Source organism: Lepisosteus platostomus, chromosome 1 (genome assembly GCF_059453375.1).
Source record: "Lepisosteus platostomus isolate fLepPlt1 chromosome 1, fLepPlt1.hap1, whole genome shotgun sequence".
NCBI classification, from domain to species: domain Eukaryota; kingdom Metazoa; phylum Chordata; class Actinopteri; order Semionotiformes; family Lepisosteidae; genus Lepisosteus; species Lepisosteus platostomus.
Genome location: NC_142611.1, coordinates 57420964 through 57444419, shown reverse-complemented (window position 1 = coordinate 57444419; position 23456 = coordinate 57420964). Strand labels below are relative to the sequence as shown.

General features: G+C 37.1%; 1 protein-coding gene across 3 annotated transcripts in view; it reads right to left on the bottom strand.

The window, feature by feature from the left end:
- The window catches only part of arhgap10 (Rho GTPase activating protein 10), a 75354-nt gene that overhangs the window by 4085 nt on the left and 47813 nt on the right, over nt 1-23456 (bottom strand). For all 3 annotated transcript variants that reach the window (XM_088633154.1, XM_088633155.1, XM_088633153.1), the window contains exons 14-20: nt 22972-23046; nt 18047-18134; nt 16575-16633; nt 14194-14299; nt 12616-12775; nt 10742-10877; nt 7192-7342 (exon numbers count right to left, since the gene is read on the bottom strand). In XM_088633154.1, the coding sequence (XP_088489280.1) occupies nt 7192-7342; nt 10742-10877; nt 12616-12775; nt 14194-14299; nt 16575-16633; nt 18047-18134; nt 22972-23046 (775 nt within the window). The remainder of the gene's footprint in view (nt 1-7191; nt 7343-10741; nt 10878-12615; nt 12776-14193; nt 14300-16574; nt 16634-18046; nt 18135-22971; nt 23047-23456) is intronic.

Genomic DNA, 23456 nt, shown 5'->3' with positions numbered 1-23456 from the left:
GAGGGGGTTTGGGACTGGAAATAATTTTTTTTAGATAACGACTTTTTCCAGAACGGGGTCATGGGGGAGCTGGAGCCTACATATGCAAGCAATGGAGTCAAGGCTTGATAAACCCTGGTCAGGACACAAGTCTGTCACTGGACACATGCAGACAAAGACAATTTTCCCAGAAGCTAATTGAACTATCAGTGTCTTTGCAATGCAGGAGGAAACCAGAGCAACCAGAGACCAAAGACCAATTATGTAAAAATAACGTAATTTATTGCTAACCTATAAGTGTTTAGATCAACAAAAATTATGCCATATAAAATAGTTCAAAGCAGCCAGAAATCGTTTTCCAGTTGTTTTTTTCTTGGGGCCACAATGCTGTTTTAATGGCTAAAAGAGAATCACATCCAGCCGTTTCTACAAAAAAGCTATGGATTTGGCTTGAGAGTGAATTAGCTTTAGTGAAAAGGCTGCACACAACATTTAAAAGTGAAACAGGAAGGTCACGTTAAGATTTAGAACATACTGGATGACTGGCTGGCAGCTGCTGATTGATAACAGTTACAACAGCTACTAGGCCCACCTAGCATGTTTTGTAGCTACTGGCTAATTTATCCAAAGATCTCATTCAGCTGTTTCTTGAAAGAAGCCAGGGTCTGCGTAGTTTGTTCCATACTGGCACAACCCTTTGGGTAAAGAAGTGCATCCTGTTCTCAGTTTTAAATGCACTTCCCTGTTCCACTTGTGCCCTCTGGTTCTTGTTACACTGTTAAAACTTTGAAGAAGTCCATTGCATTGACCTTTTAAGGAGTTTGAGTATCTGTATCAGGTCCCCACATAGCCCTCTCTGATGCAAGATTAAGAAGGTTCTGTTTGTTTAATTGACAAAACAGGTAGTTTGAAAGGGCTCCTTCAAGGAAGGAGGTGAAATATAAGTATGGAAGAGGAGCCAAAGTATCGAGTGTGTGTATTAGAAAGCTTATTTAATCAGAGAGAAAAACAATTAAGTACGTGCAGAATTAGCAAACCAACTGAAAAAGCCACACAGACTGCACAAAGTGAAGGAAACATCAAAAGAAGAACCATACAATTAGGCGCAAATCAAGGTTAGTCAGATGGGAAACAAAAGTGTTGACTGAATCTTGGATATGATCCTTTGTTATGCGATGGATTGTGAACAAACAATGTGCAACTGAACCAGAGGCGTTTGCTCTCGAGAACATTTCCAAAGCAGTTAACTAAAGACAGGCCAAATAAATATTCAAATGTTTTTTAGCTTCAAGAGGAAAAATTTTGTAAGAAGAAATAAAGTTTTTTTATGACCAGGAAAGCAACTGACAGGTTAAGAATTTTTCAACTTAATTCTATGATGTTTTATGAACAAAAACAGATAACATATTAAGCTGTGTAACAGAATTCCCACAGTATATGCAGTGCCGGCTGTTGCCATAAGTGAGGATATAAAGAGGAAAATTTCATAATAAACAGCCAAGAAAAAACAGAATTCATTTTGGGAGGGTTAATAAAGGCACATGTAAAGAAACTGCAATATTCTTGTCTCAATTGTATTTTTATCAATTTTCTTATAGTCCATATAAAGCTTACACCATTAAAATCTTATAACAATTATTGCCTCTTATTTTAGAAAGGGACCGCCAGTCCTCTCCCCTGGATTCAGTACATCAGGAATGGCTACAGCAGATGAAACGGGTATGTGGGCGTTTGCACAGCTGCACTGATGTCAAACTAAGATGTCAGTCTGATCTGACTGAAGACTAGGTGGCTGGACCATGCATCAGGCTGGAGCCTTCCAGAAGATGACTAGTAGCCCTTGTGACCGACTTAAAAAGACTTGGAACAGAAACGAATTACAGAAAGAGGATTTTAGCAGGAGAGTAAGAGAACAGACAGGAGTGAGAAAATTATAGCCTTCCCTTGTCACTTGATTACCCCTTGTTAAAATGTAGTTATTTTGTGTTTTTGGATGGAACTCTTTAATTTTGTTTTAAATCTGCCAAGCAGACATTGTCAAAATTATCTGAATGCATCAACAACCAAAGGCTGTCTCTTTTTCTCAAAATTGAGAATTGCCAATTATTTTTGTTATACCAGGCCACTTGTTTTTCACATCTTTTTGCAGCCACAGCATGAACCCTGTAAACGCATGCAGAGCTGAGTGAGGAAGTGTAGATGGACTCCTCCAACCCACCAACCTTTGAAACCTGAGGTTGTTGAAAACATGTGTGTTCACACATCACTGGCACTACAGCCCTGTACCAGAGGCATAGTGTCAATTGGAAGAGTCGCGTCCCCACACCGACAACACTGCAAGGGCCTATGAGGCCGGAGGGGTTGACGTGCTGGCATGACTGCTCTGACCAACCAATCCAAACCTGTCCACCGCAGAGTGTGGTGAATTGCACCCGATGCCTGGCTAAATTTACATGACACTAATGGCTCTACCCCCTGATAACCAAGGCTCCAACTCTGAGTTCAGGTGAGCGCCTTAACTGGGAGCCAGTTGGGAGACTCTGGTTGTCTTCTATTAACTTGAGTTAAGAAGATGGGCTCACCTGTGGAGAGTTATTTAATTTATAAAAGCAATCTCACCTATGCATACTAAATTAAATTGTTGTAGAGCTCACTCTTTTATTATAAAGTTTGATTATTACAGTAGACTTATTATTAATTTGTATGTTTTAGGTCTTGAATGTGACTATGTCTTTTACACTGTTGCCTATTCATTTGTATACCATCAATTCTTTCACATAAGATTTAAGAAACTAAGTGACCTTCCTCGGAATTGCTTGACAAGTGGGTTATTTATCATTTTAACTTTTATAAATTGCTTGCACTCAAGGAAGTGTCAGGACTGAATTATCTGTAAACATTTAAACTATTAACATTAACATCCCTATATGTTTTTCTCTATCATGTAGATATTTTCTTGTCAGTTTAATTTAGTTTTCTCATCTGTATTCAAAATACAAAGAGGAGCCTGAAGGTTCTAACAAAGCAAAGGTAAGAATGAACAGACCGCACAAGTAACAGGAAAACCCCCCAAAACACTAGCTGAATTATAAAATATTTTAAAAGACCTATGTTTTATTAACTAATTTAAATTGAAAGGTTTTAATTTGAAATAAGTTTTGAACTTAAATAAAATGGAAAAGTTGATTTCCAGTTATAAATTAAACGTTATTTAAATGTTCTTAACATTAATACTTAAATGTTAAGAAAAAACAAAAACTATAATTTGATCTTCAAAGTGTCCAAGAGATGAAGGAATGGAAGTTCTGATACATTCAAAAAGAACAATCCCACTGTTTCACATGAACAGTGGTGAAAATGGATGAAAAAATAACTGCTTTAATAAAGAGTTGCCTGTCAAAAAATAAAGACTAGGACACTAACTGCTCTACACTACCTGCATTTCAAAAGATTGTCCACGAGTCATTTACAACTATAAACACCAGATTTGGACATTATTTCCTTTTAGGATGCATTTTCAATTTACTGGAATGAGCAGTTAAAAAAGGATATTGCATTGTTTTCCTCCTGTCTAAACCAAACATGACTTCCAACAAATCATCTCTGAAAATCACAATACATGCAAATTAAAGTTAGTCAGATTCAATAGTCCTCCAGTGAAAAACAATGAACTGTAGCTTCAAATAGTTTGTTAGAGTATTTTTAAGAAGCAGAGTTGTTCCAACATGAGACATGAAACCGATAACCCGCTCTTATTAGATACTCATTCAAAGATTTTACTTACATTTCTACAGTACTGTATGTCCTATAAATGTAGCAGATTCATTTAATCAAATCACCTTTAACAAGTACTAGTTCGATACAGGCTCACAGTGAGCCTCAGCCTAATTCGACAGACTACAGGTGCAAGGCAGGATACAACCCAAATTGAATACGTGTCCATCACACACATCCCTTTCGACTGGGGGAGGACAGATTCATTTAAATAGAAGATCAACATTGATCAATGCCACTGCTTCATCGTCGCATGGTACTTGTCTGCTCCTATACTGTATTTAACCCCATTGGGTTACTTGGTACACTTTAATATGAAGATCTCCTCAAATGTAAGTTGGACGAGGCTGTTAATTATATGCGCTTGAGTAAATCTCTCTTATGCTGATGCATAATTTGGTGTAAAGATGAAAAGTTCCTTGGGAGGGAATATGAGAAAAAATAATTTAGGTGTCTGTACAAACATTTTTTACTTTAGAAGAGAAAAAAAGTTTTAATTGAAAGAAAATATTAAATCAATGTATTAAACAACCCACCAGAAGTGATGAAAACAGCATTATCATTTAAGGTTTTAATCACGCGTGCCTTAATGTAAAACTTGGTCAATTGCTCACATCAGAATGGCAGAATTGATAAGGACCACTCTGCATAGTGCAGTATACTAATTGTGTTCAGAGAATCTTGTGTTCAGAGAATATCTGAGTGCTCCCAATAGCAGTGGGAGGTCTTCGCTATTTAATCCATAAATATGCCTGGCATTCTGTAAATTCAACTCTGAAGCATCTCTCGGAGCTTCACACTTACTCCGAGGGGCCTGCTAATGCAGAAAATAATCATTAAATTGCTCCTACCAATTGCTCCCATAGAGACAATAATACGAGCAATTAAACAAAGCAGCTGAGGAAGAGCCGCAGGACATTGTGAAAGGTGAACACACAGCTCTGCTGCCTTCCAGTCGAATCACATTGGCTGTGATTTATGGCTCTGCAGTCGTTCCCTGGTACTCGGCTGCTCCACATCAGCATGGGGGACAACATGTGACGGCACAGAAAATCCACTCATTAACCTTATATTGTCTGGGTGGCCTGCTGCCAAGTCTGCAACTACCACCCAGCCACAGCAGAGCTCAGGCGCAGGCAGGGCCCACAGCCACAGCTAACACACCCCTGGACTTTCACTTCTAGCCCTTACACTGAAACCAACTTCACAACGCATGCCCTGATTTTATTTGCCTTCAATGTTTTGTCCTTCACAGAAAGTAGTACTGAAAACCTTCCAAATGTATTTCTCAACGTTTGCCAATTACTTAAAGGCCATAACTGTTTGTGGAGATATATTAATGGCAATTCTTGTGACAAACAAAAAAAAACAAATAGATCACCTTCTGTACGTGGTTGGGATGCCACATGAAAAATCCTCAAAAATTGTCTGAAATAAACAGTTCAGCACAGCTTTCAACAGTTGCTCTTGGCAACTAGTCCTTTAAGGAAAATGTATTGAACTAAAATTGCATTTAGGTCACCCAGGCCAAGCAAAAGAAATTGGTTAGATAAATTATACAGAGAAGAAAATGGAGAACTGTATTAGAAATAAGCAGTTATGATGAAGACTTATGTCACTACCGTTCTTGTTTCAGTGGGAACCAAACCAAATTACCTGTTTTTTTTAAAGAAGTAGATATACTGGAACTAGAGCAGGTGACATTTATATTTCAAGAGAAGGAAAAGAAAGTATTCATTTGCTTCCATGCAGTTTCACTGTATTCACAGTATTCTGCTATTCCCATTTCCCCGTATGAAATTGTACTTTCATATAAAACTATGGCATTGCTAGTCAAAGGCCTTGGGTACCCTACTGAAAAGTATTATTACCCACAGTACATAAGTACTGTATATGTGTTTTCACATATCCTACAGTATATTGTCTCCATAACCTTGTTTCTGAATCTACTTATACAAATGCATACACATCTGTCTGAAGAGTAAGCCAACAGAATGCCTTTTTAGCACATCTGCTCTAGTTCTGTTCCAGAACAGTTCGTCATCATCTTTTTTTTTTTTTCCACTGGCACTTATGAAGACAATGCAGGCCAGAGCACAAGTCAAATAAAACATTCTAGCCATGTCTTTCAATACCACCACTTCTTAATTGCAGTTCTCAAGACAGATGGATTTACATATGTATAAAGCGTGCGGCACTGCACCCCAGAAAACAATATTTTGCAGAAAGCAGTGTGAAACACAATTGCTTGAAATCATAGGAAACAAAGACCCATTTTTCATCAGTCCCCGCAACTCTGTATTAGATAGAGTTTAAAAACGAGTGGATAGATGTTGTATCAATGTTCCTATAACAAAGGATGGTCCCTGTCTTTGTCTTACTCTGTATTACTCAATTCATACATTTTAATTTAATCATTAGACCTCACATAAGTTCTTTTTTTTCTCGTGTTATATTTTTGTGGACTGGTGTGATACAGCCAGGAAAGTCTTCTGTTTCACATTAGTTTAAGAATTTCCACTATAAGCCTTCTAACCTCAACATATTTTAAATAAATGAACACGGGGAGAAACAGTGGCAAGCTTTGGCTTCTGTGGCTATTTTCCATATCTGAACTGAGCAAGCGGGAAAGAATGCCATAATTTTGGGTGGGCAGGAAATTACCGCAGATCCTGTACTGCAAATCCTCACAGCTGGTTGCTTTGAGACAGAGCTTCACAGAGGCAGGAGAATAAGCTGCAGTACTGGCAACTTGCTCACGGCAGGTATAACAATTTTAGAAACAGTAGACAGATTTTGAACAATTTAGAGAAATGAAAGCAAGGCGGTTGCAAAGGACATCTGGCGAACCATATTTTCGGTTGATGTAGTTTTCACGCACTAAGGAAAAGGGAACACTGTGCAGGTTTGAATCAGCTGAACTCACATTAGGTTTGACATTTTACTTGTTAAATAAAGCCGCACTCTTGGTTAAAAAAAGTCATGTTTGCCCTGGTGTGAGAAGTGCTGTAGGATTAACCTTCTCTAAAAACCTCAGCCAGAGAGAGGCTATGGCCTAGCTCATAGGTACAGTACATTAGTGCTAGTGCAACTAACACTGCTTTATAACTCTAAAAGATTTATGAACAATCAAAGCACAGGTGATACACCAAAACTAAATTAAGAGAAAGGTACACAGTCGCAGTAGTTAAAAGGCCAGGTGTAAAGGTTAACGGAAAGATGGAGTTTAAGGGTACTCTGATTGCCTGTTTGGCTCACGTCCAGTGAAATGACACTCTGGGTTATATCCAGTTGACAAGAAGCACTTATTACTCTGGGTAATATCTGGTTGAGAAAGAAGCACTTTGTACTGACAACATGTCACACTGGAATTTAAGCCGTCTGCTCTCCATGTGGCAGACTATCCAGGTTAGGCTTTTTCTATGTATCCTTACTCACCCAGAACCATCTGTTAGGCTCCCACCATTGGTATTTAGGTGATTCCTGGCCTTCTGTGGAGGACTCCCAGAGGTAGCAGAAGACTGGGAGGAAACAGACTCCGTACTGCCCAGTGAAGTGTTGTCTTGGACAATGGAGTTTGGACAATCAGCTAGAAACAAAAGAAGAGAGAAGTATACTGCTTTATTATATTGTAGTGGAGTCTGGGTTTAGAGAATACACATTAGGAAAAGGCAGAGATAGGGGCCCATAAAAGGAAACTTAAGAATGACATCTGGCAAGTCTGTCATTGGTTTGATAATAGAAGCCAGTCAGAGAATTTGTCTTTGGGTCACAGACAGCATTGAAAATTCCCAGCTGTTAAAGCTCTTAAAAGATCCATTTTCATCTAGATACTACTCACTATTAGGGGACGAATCCTTTTTAAGATGTACTAATATTTCAATAAACCTACGTCATTTTTTGAAAACACTCGCAACACACAACCCCTCTCAATTAACTCGCAATATTTAAGAAATTTGGGTTTCCATGGTAACCCACCCAATTACACTCCTGAGAAGTTACTTTAACCAAAACCTACAGTAACATTATCTGGGTCTTCTGTTGTTGAAGTATATATCACTCTACCCGCTGTTTAGAAAGAATGGGGGACCTACAGGATATATAATGTTATATAAAAAAAACAAAGTAAATAATTATCAACACCCTTTAAAAGAAAATGCTCTCTTCTAAAACAAGGAGAAAAAGCTGATGGGATATTTGGGATTCTGTAACCTATTACTTCCCTAAAATACAGGAGCTTCCTTCAGGAACAAATGACAAGTGCTCTCATTGTAATGGGGGAAGAGAATTTAATATACTGTAGGAGGAAAACTTCTGAACTGTTCTACTGGAACCCAATCATCTTTCCATTCTTTCATCATTTTCCGGTTTTGGCATTCAAAAGCTCCAAATCCTGTTTCTAATCATAAGTGTAGCATTTCTACTATGCTGATAAGAAAAAACATTTTCCCCCCAATAAAAGACATTTAATTTAATAATTTTGGGAGACATAAAACAATAAGCCTCTGCCACAATATTCTCACAGAATAAGTTACCATTTTAATTTTTTTTAATGTAATACTTTGCTTGGATAACCTACATCACACAATTATGTGATCAAGATTGATTATTACTGCCATTAACATTTCCATTTTTCAATGTGGGCTTAAGACTTTCAGAGATACTATTTGGTCAACAACTAAATAACAAATGTTCTTAATTAGCACTGACTGGAATAGTTGAATCTTAAATGCTGTGTTTATTATTCTCTGTCACTAATATCCAACCCTGTTATTCAGCATTTTGCAAAGTTTTGCAAAGTACCCTTTCTGTCAGATCTGAAATCTGTACACAGTGTGACTTCTTTATAGTCTGCCCCAGGCACTTAAACTAATTTGCATGATCATAAAGAAAATGTGGATCATAAATACTTTCGCAGCACATAAGTGAGAGAAATGTACTTCATGATATTAAACTTGAGCGGCGCTCACTGGAATTTAAGCCATGTTAGTTTCTGTCTTTTTGTGGCTGTCTGCCCTGAGATGGACTGGTGACCCAGCAACCCTGAACTGAATGAAGCAGTTAGAAAATGGAAGAGACATTATTCTGAAGCTTTTACACAGATCAGACTGAAGACGCAATTGGAAACCTAAAACAAATAAAAATCCAAGTGATTGTCAAACTGTGAACTAACCACGTTTTCCTTTTGCCTAGATAACCCATTAGAAATGTGAAGTTTGGAAAGACTTTCAGAGGTCATGATGAGAATGAAACAATACAATATGTAGTTAATTAGGTGTGACATGATGGCAAAACAAATAGGATTATATAAGTGATAATTCTCCTGAAAGGCTTCAGATTTAAAAAAAGGGAGGTGGGGATTAGTTAATTCCCTTTGGGAAAAGATCTTTATGTCATGATTCCTGATACTTTGCAGGTTTATAAAGTAATACAGTAAAATACAGTATGTTGCCAGCCTCCTGAGTGGCTCAAGTAATAAAGATGCTAGGCCAGGCACAAGCTGATCTCTACATTCGCAGGTCCAGTGCTGGGTCTGTCACTACCTGACTGGAACCAGGATTCCTGAAATTATGGAGAACAATAAGATGAGTAGGTTGGGGTTTCTAGGTGTGACTTACTCAGATAGGGCTTTATGCTCCTGGGTGCCTGTGTGCTTGTGGCACTATCACTAAGGGATGCACCTCTCCTCTAACTGAAGTGGAAGAACAGCAGCAATGCAACTGGCAAGGTGTAACCAGTGTAGGACTGGGATTATCTGGCCAGAGCTCAATCGGCTTTGCAGCAAAGACTGACACATCGTCTTTCTGAGCATCTGCATTCTTGTATTGATGGCAGAGCGATGTGCCATTCCTCCAATCAGAGCAAACTCTCCTGTCACGCGCTGTGGAACTCGCAGTGTTTCAAAAGATGAATGGCTCTGCAGGCAGGTGTGTCAGAGAAGCACAGCTGTACATTTCACCCTGTCCAGAGCAGGTGTAGCAGGTGAGACCCCAGTCTATAAAACAACTGGTGATTTAAAAAAATGGGCCATTTGTAACTCCATTTTCGAATACAGCTTTTTTAAACAATAATTATGAATACACAAGACCTGTTTAAGACTTTCACATTACTTCGGATAGATGTAATAACCATCAAGTAACAGAGAAACGACTTCAACATGGACAGTTCTATTTATAATTCTTAAGAATAACCATCCATGCACTTAACTTGTGACAAACATCTTGAAAAACACTAACATCAATTATAAAAAACTACTATTCTAGGAACAGATAATGAATAATGCTACAGTATATCTTTATTTTAATATGGTGCTAATATATTCTGTATCTATTATACAAAAGTCTTCAGTACTTTGCTGGAAAGCTGCAATAGTGAAAATGTATTGATAAATGAAGTAGCTTAATGAGGGTAAAATTTAAAATGCAAGAAAGACCTGACTGACCACACACATTATGTAGAATTCTCTAAAGAGATTTGAAATCATCATCTTCCAACCTAATGAAAGAAGTAACAGACTACATATTCCATTGCAGACTATAAGAGCTCTATAGTAAAACCTTGAGTAATAGGAAGAACAATATGGTAGGGAAATTTAGTTTCTTTTAGGATTCCCAAGAACAGAAATGTGACAAAAACTTGGCAGCAACTTTTTCAGGGCAAAGGTCCAAATTATCCAGTTCACCTGCCTCACAATGTTAGGACAGATTCAGTAATGGATAGTCAGCATATGTAAAGACTTTACTGTTCAAAACTGGCAGAAGGATCATAATCATGTGATAAACGAGAATGAATAAAAAACAGAACATTTGCCGACACTGGCCTGACTGTGCCCCAAATTAAAAACCATTATCTTCAACATACCTTAAATGAATACTAGGCAGAATCCAAACATGGGAAAAAAACAGCATTTTATGCTTCTTATATTTTTGCTTCCACAACTCCTTATTGATCTTGTGTGAAATGCCACAGAGGGTAAACCTCAGCTTACCTCCTTGAAGCTCCACATTAGGGTTGTATACTGCGAGCGGCCTGTTTAAGCGGCTCTGTTTCTTGGATGACCGGGTTGGGGCTGTGAGAGAAGGCATCGTCATGGGCGAGAACGCATCAGGAGGACCTCCGAAAATCTGCAATCAGTTTATTAAAGGATCAATTGTTGAGCAAAGCCAAGAAGCAGCTTTGCTTATTGCTACAAACAGCAGCAGTGAGAAGCAGAATTTGTTTTGGAGTGTGTTCAGATTCCGTGAGCAGTCACGCCAAGAACTTTCCCCATAATGCTCTGGGACTACGCCATGGATCAAACACTGAATGTTTTCTATATACACATTAAATGTCTACACATTAAACGCTCTGCAAATAACTTAATTAAAAATCAAACAGCAGTATATCAAAGTATGTTGGGTCTAGAGAAATCTACAAATTCATATAAAATTCACGGGTTACGTTTCCAATTTACAACTTACTTGCAGTGGCTAACAAACTGTATGCAACTCCACACCACAGCAAGCCAAAGTGCCAGGCACATTTATTCAATTACACACTAAGAAGAAAATGCACAAAAAGAAGAGGAAGCAGGTATTGATTTCTATATTTTATTAACTATTTGGGAGTTTGTGTGGGATTTAAAATATAAAGCACAGAAAAATGCTAAGTCTCCTGATGTGATATTTTTATATAGCAGTAATACTGTAACCCACAATATGCGCAGAGGTACTGTAAAAATCTTTTTGGCAGTAGCTTCCCTTCATCTCCACATACTGTATGAAGTTTAATACAGACTGCTTCTTGGATATTAAAAGACAGGAGAAGACCACTTAAAGACGAAGAGTAAACATCTAACTGAAGGAAATACACACAACACTGTTTTTAGAAAATGGAACATTATGCTTAATACAGCAAATATTTAAATTTCAAATTTCAAATACACAGTAGATAGTAAACATAAGAATAACCACACATACAAGGTTCACTTAATATAAATTAGAATCTTGAATCCATCAGTAATCTGATTCAACAGTAACTAAAATCTGTCTCATTGAATTATTTCTCCTGGATATGTTACCAGATTCTTGCAAATTCATAAGTCTTTAATATTTTAGAAAAACAATTTAAAAGGTGACCTAAATATGTAAACAGTGTAATTCAGAACAGTTTAACTGTCATTTAACATTTAAAAATATATGGGCACCCTCTACTGGACAATTAAAAAAAAAAAACTGTAGGATTCAAATCTAAATGATTGTTTTAAAATACCTTGTCTTGGGGTTTCTATCCATAACTTTCAATGTCAAATTCAATGTATTTTGAGATTTATGACTTTTTCTTCTTATTAAGTTAACATAGAATTAAAAGTATAACATCATATTTAGGTAAACAAAGTAAATTGTGAACAAATCTTTTTCAGAAACAAAGCCAAAAACATGCAAACCCAACATCTCCCAAAATAAAAAAAAAATGTAATCTCTATAAATCTAACGTCACAGTTAAATTATTTTTTATATTTTATTTACACAGAAAAGGTAAATTTTGCGATTTGAATTCATGACTCTTAAATACCAGTTACTTTTTCTGAGGGTGTTTCAGCCACTGGATGCTTCCTTCAATTCAAAAAAGTTTGCACAGTACTGGCAATGTTCAGACAAAAACAGGGGATTTCAGTCATTGTGACACTTCGAATGCTATGGAACGTCAAACTAGCCCCAATTTTGATTTTGAACAACTCTCCTCAATCACGTGAATAATCTGGCTGATGTTCTGCTTTTAGCAGATGATTTTCATAATTAAAGGTTAACACTAATGTGTTGGCAGGAACATTTCAAGAGAAAAGAAAATATTTTTTAAGACTTTGGAGTAAACGAAACTCACCGTCTCATGATTTTCTATGAGAATCTCTACCACAATGTTCTGAAATTTCAGATCCATAATGGCTGCGACCGTTTCTTCCTGTGGCCTCATGAGGGTGGGACCAAACACAACGCCTAGGTTTGCCACTGTCATCAGGTTCTGCTTGCAGTTAGCAGCAACACTGAAAATAACAAAAGGGGAAAAAAGAGCCTTTTCAAGAGAACTACGGCACAAACACAAACTCTTCCATTCCTGTATTTTTTCAAGTTCTGTGTTTTCTTCTACATCCAATAATATACAGTAGGTACTGTATTCACACATGGTATGCCATGTTAAGGAAAGAAAGACTTATCTAAAAATCAGGTCGGGAGATCTCTTAGAGCCATTAAGGTTTAAGTTAAAGTAAAATTTAAAGACAGAATACAGAAAAAGCAGCAGTGGACAGACGATAAATTAGGCTGGTTCCTATCCAACAGCAAATTTTAAAAAGCTAAAAAAAAAACATGCAGTAAGAGAATGGCCAGGATGAAGTTTCTCACATTTCCATGACATGCAGTGTGTGATAACCAGCCTCACCTTAACTGATACACACCCTCTGACTTCTTTATTAACTGGAGGTTATAGGCTCTCTAATGAGCTGTCATTCGATATTGGCAAACAATCATTTTGTTTTGTTGCTTATTGACACAGGTTTTACCCTTAAAACCTTACTCCTATAATTTTGTCATCTACTAATCTTGCTGATCCTTTCCAAAATGAAGTATAGCCCACTTTTCCAAAATCCTTTCGTCATTCACATCTGACACAAACCACACAAACATTGGACTGTGCAGAGATATTATTCTAAGGAAATTCCACTTCTGCTCTCTTTCCCACTTACGGTTTTAGGAAATTAAGTTTTACATGTCTTTATTATTCAGTTTTTAGTTTGTCTTTTAATTTATTATTTTCTCTTTAGGTTTTAGAGAATTGGAAAAGATGTAGAGATCTGGTTTTCTTGTTTGAGACTACGTCTGGTTTTAATGAGAAATGCACATGGAAAGGATCATTGCTGTTATTTGTTCTGTCCTTCCTACAATAATTGAGGAGCACAAGAGTCCTTAAAACTGTCCTGGAAACTGGGTCCAATTTTCAGATAGAAAATGCAGTTTCTGAAGCATTTGCACTGTTTCTGCTGAAATTCTGCTACTCATGCACTTATATTCTTAAGCTCTTTTAGGATCCACAAATAATGCCATTCTTGGACAAAAATTGGACTGGGCTCCTATACTGTAAGATAAGCTTTTTTAATACCTAAAGCAGATCTTTCGCCATTAAGGTAAGATGTTCTTTCCATTGATTGTAAACCGATAAAACTAGTCAAATCAACTTAATTCTTACGACCACTGGACCTTTTTAGAACATTGACAAAATAACAGAATAACGGAAAGACCTCTTGCGGGAAAAAATGTGAACCCATTTCTTCTTGAACACACTTAGTGAACAGGGAGCAACATAAACAAGTGTTACACCCTAGTGACAGCCCATTGGAAATACCTTGTTAACCAACTTTAAAAGCAGAATAACAGGATGAATGAACACTCAATAAAAGCAGCTTACTTGGCTAAGTGTTTCATCAGTATTTCCAGCATCACTTGGTTCTTTTCTGGAAGTTTGTGAACCAAATAATGAATTGCATGTACTCTGGAGCCAGGACTGCCACATTCTGTTTTAAAAAACAAAATAGCAATGCAGTATCAGCTAGTTGATAATAGTAAAAACCTACTAAAAACACTTTGTAAAACCCAAACTGAAAAAAGTCGAAAAAGATCAAATTCAGACAAAAATACTCCCAACCATGAAAGCAAAGATCTAAGAAGAAATATGAATTAACGGTGACATGCCAACTTGTGTTGTGTTCAAGATTCCCAAAAAACTGAAGAAGGCTCTACACTCCATGTTCATTCTTTACACTTTACAGCATATTTACAGTACTCATGTTTTTGCAGCTCCCACTCGAATAGTGATATACTCACATACTGTACATTGTATGTAAGTCTCAAGAATTATTGGCACCCTTGATAAAGATGAACAAAAAAGCTGTATGAAATAAACACCAGAGATAATGAGCTGTATTTTATTTCCCCAAAATGGGAATACTACAGGCTTTTAATCTAATATGATTATTTCAAAGCAAATACTTTTGAATTGGTAATATTTTTTCCAAACAAAATGAAATCTGCAATGAAATTATGCTTATTTAAATACTCAGTCCTAAAGAACAATGTTTTTTGGAGTTTCACCAGGGTATAAAAAAACTGTTTTTCTTAAAATAATTTTATTAGATTTGTATAGAACAAAAGCCTGCAGTTTTCCTATTTTTGAGCATAAGGATAGCTCATTATCTGTGCTGTTTTTTGTTCATCTTTATCAAGGATGCCAATAATTCTTGAGCACACTATTAATGAAATTCCCATGTGCAGAATACTGTAGGTACAGGGATGTCTAATTCTCATACATTAATGGATGTTTGCCCTCCAACCTGGCGCCCGACGTGGGACATGAACCCACTACCCTAGAGAATTACACCAATTTGGCAGACAAAACTGTACTCAGTACAAGTAACTTCGCTTTTGGGCTCAGCCTTAGGGTGACTTAGTTTAAATCTAGAAAAGTGGTGGTTCTCATTAACAAGCTCTAAGACAGGGCTCCAGACATGGTATAAATGGTACAGTCAGGAATAAGCACCCTGCAGCAGTCAGAACTTTCTTCACATGGTAAAAATTAGATAATAGCCCTGTTATATGCCCACAAGAAATAGCCCTAGTTTAAGTTAAAACTGATAAAATGAATATAAAAAACATTCATTTTATGCTGAATCTTTTAACAAGGCACCAGAAACATTTTCTTTCTGCATGAGTCAATAAAATTTGTTCAAAGTTTGTAGAATACCAAAATGTACTCAAACTAAATGGCAGGGGGTTATTAAGAAGCAAATTTTGGCTCCAAAATTCAATAGCCTTCTGCAATTATTCAACATCTTGCCCAATTCCATTTCATTCCTTGAAATTCCACCTGCACAGTGTATGCATAAGAAATTGCAGAAACGGGCATATTTCATCCCAGGTGATTTATGTACAAAGCCTACTCAAAGCAGATATTGGCTATGACCCACTTTCATGAATATCATGTCTTGTTTCTCTCCTTGTTCCAAACTAACTGATTAGAATATTCCTGATATTCATTCCAATATGAACAGAGGTTCTGGACCAAATGAGAATGCAAAACAATTTCCTATTTCTGTTCTACAAAAAATGCAATCAATCTAAAAGATTCAAATTATTCTAAAGGAGAACATGTTTTAAACTTAGATATCCATAAAGCCACCCTTTCTGTTTGTTTTAGTCACATATATTTTACATTTTCAGTCATCTCAAGGAAATCTGATTTACTTGGTCTTCGTATTAATCTATTCATTCATGCTGAAAATGGGAGTAAGTGCTGCTTATAAGACAGTAATAAAAGCGGTGACACTGTGGCTGAGGATCTGCGCCTGTGGCTGCGAGGTTGCTGGTTCAAATCCTGCAGCCGGCAGAGGAATCCTACTCCGTTGGGCCCCTGAGCAAGGCCCTTAACCCCAACTGCTCCAGGGGTGCAGTATAAATGGCTGACCCTGCACTCTGACCCCAAGCTTCTCTCCCTGTCTGTGTGTCTCATGGAGAGCAAGCTGGGGTATGTGAAAAGACAAATTCCTAACTTAAGAAATTGTATGTGGCTAATAAAGTAATCTTATCTTATTAAAAGTTAAATTGTCCCAAAGTTACTTAAAAGTAACGTAACATTGACCTTTAAGAAGTTGTGACTAAACTAGTTATTCAACCATTTATATCGAACACAAATGGTAATGCACTGAAGAGGCAATGATCCATGCAACCCAACAAACAATCTTCTAGCAATGCGTGTCAGTGTGTTTTATCTTCGGTTTGGTCAAGTATACTCACTTGCAGGAACGATAAACTCTTTGTAAAGCCCATAGGTCATCAATGGCTCAGGAAGGTTCCTTCAAAACACAGGCAGAAAAGATCAATAGCCCCTATATGGAATCTAAGCTCATGTATAGAATCAAGTTTAGTTTTAGAAAGAGATGTCAATGAATTAATGTATGGGAGGGAGGTACTGTATTTAAAGGTCCGTTTCTAAAATACAAATGTTTATATTGCAATAACCACTTCATACTTTTCTATGATGACAATTTAGTGATCAAATGTAATTCTTTTGTAACTACAATTTTACCACACCAATGACCAGACCAAAACTTATTGAGATTAAAATCTTATTTTGTAACACGCACATAGGGGGTTGTTAATTAACTGAATGAGTATTCTGCCCTCACTCCTGTTGTCACTGTTAGAATACCTTTAAATGTTTAAAGTATTTCCACACACAAATCTTAGAAGATAAACACAAATTTGTATTAATACATTTTGACAGTCTTAACTTTTGAAGATTTATTTTGTTTTCTGCCAGTACTTTTTTTCGGCTGCTATGCTAGGGTGTAGCTTGTGCGTATATCAAAGAAATGGAATTTCAGATGCTGAAATATCATGAGTCAAACAATACTCTGCCTCCAATTTAGGTGGCATTTTAAGCTGTTTCCAGTAAGAGAAAGCAATGACCTGTCTCTTAAGTTGCACAGTGTAAACTCTGCCCTTTTCCTTTAGGGAGAGAAATGCATGTTATATGCATGCTATGTCATAATTTTTTATTTTTCAATAACAAATACAAATTTGTTTCATTATCTCTACAGCCAACAAAACCTATTAAACGGAGACTAATGAAGAAAGTACTGTAAAAAAAAAACTTATCAACCATAGTTTTATAGTGTTTAATGATACCTCAGAATTTAAAATGATTTATTTATTTACAGTATATAGCATTAAGTTGCTTTACTGGACTTAACCCTGATTTTGTAATGTCAATATTTTGCTGCGATGGTCTCTGTTTGAAATGTAAATAAAAGATCTTAACCGATTAATTTTTCCCATTCAGTAGCAAACCACCTAAATCTGAGCTATTCATACTGGGTTCTCTCAGTTGTCAAGAAATCTTTAAAAAGTTGCATATATCACTGATCCCCAGCCAAAAATTACATAATCTCTGGAAAAACACTGTACAGCTCTGTCTGGCAAGCAGGGTTTTTTTATTTACAGCAGGCAGGAATTAACAGAAATAACTTTAAAAGTTTTCTATTAACCTTTTGCCAAATTTACATTTTTGGCAAAATTTTCGCAGTTTGAATATTCTTCACTTTATGACACACCAGGGAAGAGTCACTGCAGAGGTCAACAATAATATAACTACAAAGGGAGAGAAAAGGTATATTTTGTAATACATCATATTGTAACAACTACAATAAAAAAGGCCATCTAATTGTATTTGTACAAAATATACAACTCACATACATTAATGTTACCTTAAATATAGCTTTAGTGCACTTGTTATAGTTTTAATGTCCCAGTCTTCAGGGGCCAACAGATTCACATCATTGTAAGTCTTCTCATCTAAAAATAAAGGATATAATTTTAAATGCATTGCAATAAACAGCTAGCACAAACCTCTGGCATTAATTCAACTTACATGTCCGCCAACAGCCATATCACCCTGTAACTGAATGAGAGACCTCCTGGGAAAAACTAAGGTTGGTGCTGGAAGAGGTCTGGGTCCTAATGCCCCAGTCTAGTGACTATACTGAAAACGGGCACTGTCCTTCGGATGAGACGTAAAAACCGATGTCCTGACTCTCTGTGGTCATTAAAAATCACAGGGCGGTTCTCGAAAAGAGAAACATTTATACCCAAATAGCCAAAATTCATGTTGTTTCTAAAATATAGTTATACCTTTCTTCTGATTATCAGTATATATCCAACTTCACACACATAATCCACACATTGTTAATATAGTTCACTCTCATTTTACGGGATATTTATTTTTTGTTGTTCTCTTTCTATTTCTTTTTCATAATTTTTTTCTAATATATTATATACCCATATTGAACTGTTTGCACTGAAAAAAGGCCCTGTGAGGTGGCTATTTGTAAATGAAAACCAGACATTGACAATGACAACACCACCACCGAAATCACTTCACCAGGCTCTGAAGTACTACAGTATACAGTAGGTGCTCGTCTGTGCACTGTTTGAGCCTAGGACTAGGATTTCCCAAGTAAGGGAGCACAATTGGCCAAGCACCACTGATGGTAGCAAGGGTACACTTGAAAAGGGTTCATTCAGCTTTTGGTGACACAGAGACCCCATGTGGCCTACTGGGTGCTTATAGGTTTGTGATGCGCCACTTCATCAATCAGTGCTGAACCTTTGGTACAGTTGCTGTATAGCTGCAACATACTAAAAGATTAGCAGCTTGAAGGTGAGAGTGTCTAAGGAATCTGCCTACACCTCCTCATTCTCCCGTGTGCAGTAACAGGTTTCATAACTGCAAGCCAAGATGTAAAAAACACTCTACTATTCCAAATCAAGGGAGTATAACAAGAATAATTAGAATTTCTAATTAAAAAAAGTTTCCCAAGGAAATTGTAATGAGCCCACGCATCAAAAGCTTTGCTTAAGCACCGTCATTAGTGCTAGTGCTGAAATACATGAGCAAAGCATGGTTCCAAAATCGAAGTGCAATGTAAATATCACTTTGCTTCAATTTTAAACTTTAAAACGAACTTTCATTGTGATCAAACTGTGACCAGTCCGAATGCTGTATAATCATTTTTTACAAAAGACTTTGGCTTTTTCAATCCAGCAACTAATAGGACCAAAAAGGCAAGACAAAATAAGACAGTAACAGAGCCCAAAAAGAACAAGGTACTAAAGAAATGTGGGATACTGGTCAGGCCAGCTGGAGAACCTATTTTCTAAAATGAGCTAAGCAAGACTCACAAGTGGGAGGTTGAGGTTTTTCTTTTGGTATGTTGACTTATTTTTTGAATGTCAAAGAAAAAGTGACTTTTTGTGCCCATCATGCTCACTCGCCTACCCTGTAGCACTTCAACTGATTATTGTTAAATAAAGGAAGGAAATAAAGAAAACTTTTCTCCTAGAGAAAATAGGTGGTAGACCACCTCTAAAATGTGACATTCTGATAAAAGAATTGCCCTGCTCACAACTAAATTAGATAATACGGGCTGAAACAAGTACTGTACTATCAAAAGACAATATATGAGAATTTGAAAAGAAGGCAATGAGTATATGTAGAAGCAATGTACACAGAGTGTATAATATGAATATATCACCATTACCATAATGAACATCATGTCAATGAGACAGATAGGCCTTTCCTTTAAACAATCCATCCATTCACCTATTGTCATAAAGCCACAGCAACCCAGAGCGTATCCAGGAAACACAGAGCCCACAGCACAAAGCACCATTCCACCTCAGGATATACACCTTGCAGAAAACAAAGGACAATTCAGAGATACCAATTAACTTAGGGCTTATGTGTTTGGGAGGTTGGAGGAAACTGTAGAAAACACATGTGCACACAGGAGAAACTTGCAGACCTGGAGCTGTGAGGCAGTAGCGCAAACCGCCAAGCCACTAGCATGCCCAAACATTTTATGTGGAGCACACAAACCTTGACTGCGACAGGTGAAACACCCATGTTTTATCATTCACTGCACATCACAGGCAGTGTTGTTTTGTCGTCTGGAGCTAGGGAAGGATGTTTATCACAATCTGATTTTACTGCACTCAGCTAGGGAGCCAAGTGTTGCCCACAAGGACAAGACCCAGCCAGGCCCTTAAGCAGATCAGTGCGCCAGGTGGAAGCAAACCTGAATACCAATGAAAGTGTCAGACGCACAGTCCTGCCGAGATCATTTTCAGAATTGCAAGTGGGCAGTTATGCCCCCTTTGTATTACATAAAAACATGCATGTTCACTTTTTGTTTTTACCATTACTTAGTGTATCACAGGGTTCAAATCTTAAAAACCTGAAGAGAGACAGGTCAAATACAAATTTGGGTTACCTGCTGTTTTGTATGGGTCAAGGTTTCAAAATGTATTTAATATGCTGTACAGTACTGACTTTGAAACCACAAAAAATCCAATAAGCATGGTTAGGAGAGGGTAACTGTGCTTCAAAGGTAAACAACTCTGAGTTATATAAATTAGTTATACCCATATACAAACATCTGAAAAACTAAGAATTGGATATGCTCAGATTCTGAAGGCTCATTGAGCCAAGGAGTTTTAGAGTTTCATGCAAAAGTCCAAAATCATATCAGTTTGAGAAACAAAAACAGGTAGGTTGCAGTCTTGTGAAATGAAAGCAAAATCTGAGACAAATGCAAACTGCAGATACCACATTACTGTGTTTAAGAGTTTAATATAGAACAATCCTCTACAGAGTAAGGATAACAGGTCCATAACCATAAGAGAACTAATGAATCTCTTGAAAAGAACTTATATTGAGCTAAATAAAACAAAAACATACTGTACATCTTACAGAAAAAAAGACTAACCGAATGGGACTGATGACCTGTCAAAGAAGTTTAGAAATATTATTTCCCAAAACAATGATTAATCAAACAATCTATCCAGAATGCTTACTTTGCCTCCATGTTACTCACAAAATGAATATATGGTTGTGGGAACACATTCCAATATACTGTATGTCATCCATCCACTTTCTAACAGGCTCACAGGGAATCCAGAGCCTATCCTGACAAGCAATGCACACTTGGCAGGATCCACCCAGGAAGGGAGGCCAGATCATCACAGGGCAAACTCAGACACAAGCACATACACACCCAAGGGCCAGTCTTCCTAGGAGCCAGTTAGCTTATCGGTATGTCATTGGAATGTGGGAGGAGACTGGAGGTAACCCATGCAAACACCATACAGATTGCACCCCAGATCCAGAAATGAATCCAGGGCCCTAGAGCTGCAAGGCAGCAATGATAACCACTGTGACACCAAGTCACCCAGTAGGTCACACTGTACCAATCTAATTAAATATATTGCACTGCACAGAGTACTACCCTACCCTGTTTCATTTGTTCCAGAAATAAGTCAGACTGCTTAAGGTCTTTTCCTGCCTTAGCTTTCTAGATTTGGAGAGGCTTCTGCAGTGTCTTTGACATTTACACTTTTGAAGGTCTTATTTCTTCTCTTAACACAACTCCAAGTTACTTATTTGCTGAATGGAAACCTTGAAACCAGAATAAATTACTTTTATACTTCTAGCTTCCGTCAAAACAATACATTACGGTATATTCCACAAGTTAAGATCTGTTGCAGATGGTGAAAAACATCCAGGTACATTTAAATTATTTCATATTTCACTCATTTTCTATAGATTTAGTCTGTGCGTGTATTAATTTTGATCTCCTTTACACTGTGATGCTTAAGGCACGCTGAGCCATGTTTTGATAGATATTAAATAGACTGTGTATTAACAACTGCTCTTAGCTTCGTGTAGCAGTGCCAATATAACTCCTACACTGTCCATGAGATTCAGACACTGCAGTCTGTCATACATTTTCACATTGGCAAAAACCACAAACAGCTTACTTTTATTTTGTGTTTTGGGTATTTCATTCCGATATTGACAGAACCTTTCAAAGTACACTTAGGAGAAAAGAGTTGCTTAGCAGGGGCATATTAACATTGTACCTGTGACATCTGTATCTTTTATTTATTGTATGTTTTCTCAAGCAGAAGCCTGACGAAGCAGAAAACGAATAGGAAAGTGTTCTTGTATAGACACAGAATGTGTGGCACTTAATTCCAAGGGCAGCCACTGTCTCCAAAGTATGTGGCCACAGTGAATGTGAAAAGCTTGAGGTCATTCACACATGACCTATACCATGAGAATAAATGTAATGATATTCAGTCACAGGATGAATTTCTACCATTATTCTTATTATATCATTGGTATCCAGGTCTACATGTCTTTAATGAAAACTGAAACTATTTTAGTTGACTGTCTTGCCGATATGAAGCAATGGGTGTTTTCATGTACAGTAGAGCAAAATGAGTCTTCATCTGTCTTTGCATTGCCCACCCTTCTTTGTCTTTGAATTGGCCCTCACCTTACTACACCCTTAACATCATGACTGAATTAGCTGTGTACAGTCTTTTCAAGGCACTCAATTTTTAAAATGGTTGCTATCGCCATTTTCACTAAATGATATAGACCTGGAAAATCAAAATTATTATAGACCAAGATTTTTCGGTAATTTGGCACCACATCAATGTGAATAACTTTCATTGTCCTTATGAGCCTGGTAAATACTAACTTACCTGTACGCACCAAGGGTAAATCAAGATGATCATTTAAATATTAAGCAAAATTGATAAAGTTATCTAATATGACAATACCTACCCAGTGACAGATGCAAAAGTTTCTGCACTTTGGAGCTCACTCCCACAACTCTGTACAGCCCCTGATCTGTTATTCCTGTTAAAAGAAAGACAACACCATTCTAAACGCATGCAGAAGGCAATTGCAGTGTGATTTTATGCAAATTAGGGATCGAACATATTAATGGTTTCATTTTAATATTTGCTAAGAACACATTTTTGGACATCTTGTACCATGCTTAATTGACCTATAGTGAGCACTGTATCAACAGTATCAATTTAAATTGAGCACATCAGATCTAATGATAACCTATATTTTGTAGTTATGGTGACAAGATGTTAAAAGTAATTTAGGATCATCATTTAGGATCACTACAAAACTTTTAACTTACAGTACATTCACCCCTTATCGAGAAGCCTCTTGCTCCTGGTCAGGGCTGATCCAGATCCTATCCTGAATAGCACACTGTATGAGGCAGGGCTACACCCTGGCCACTCACCCAGAAC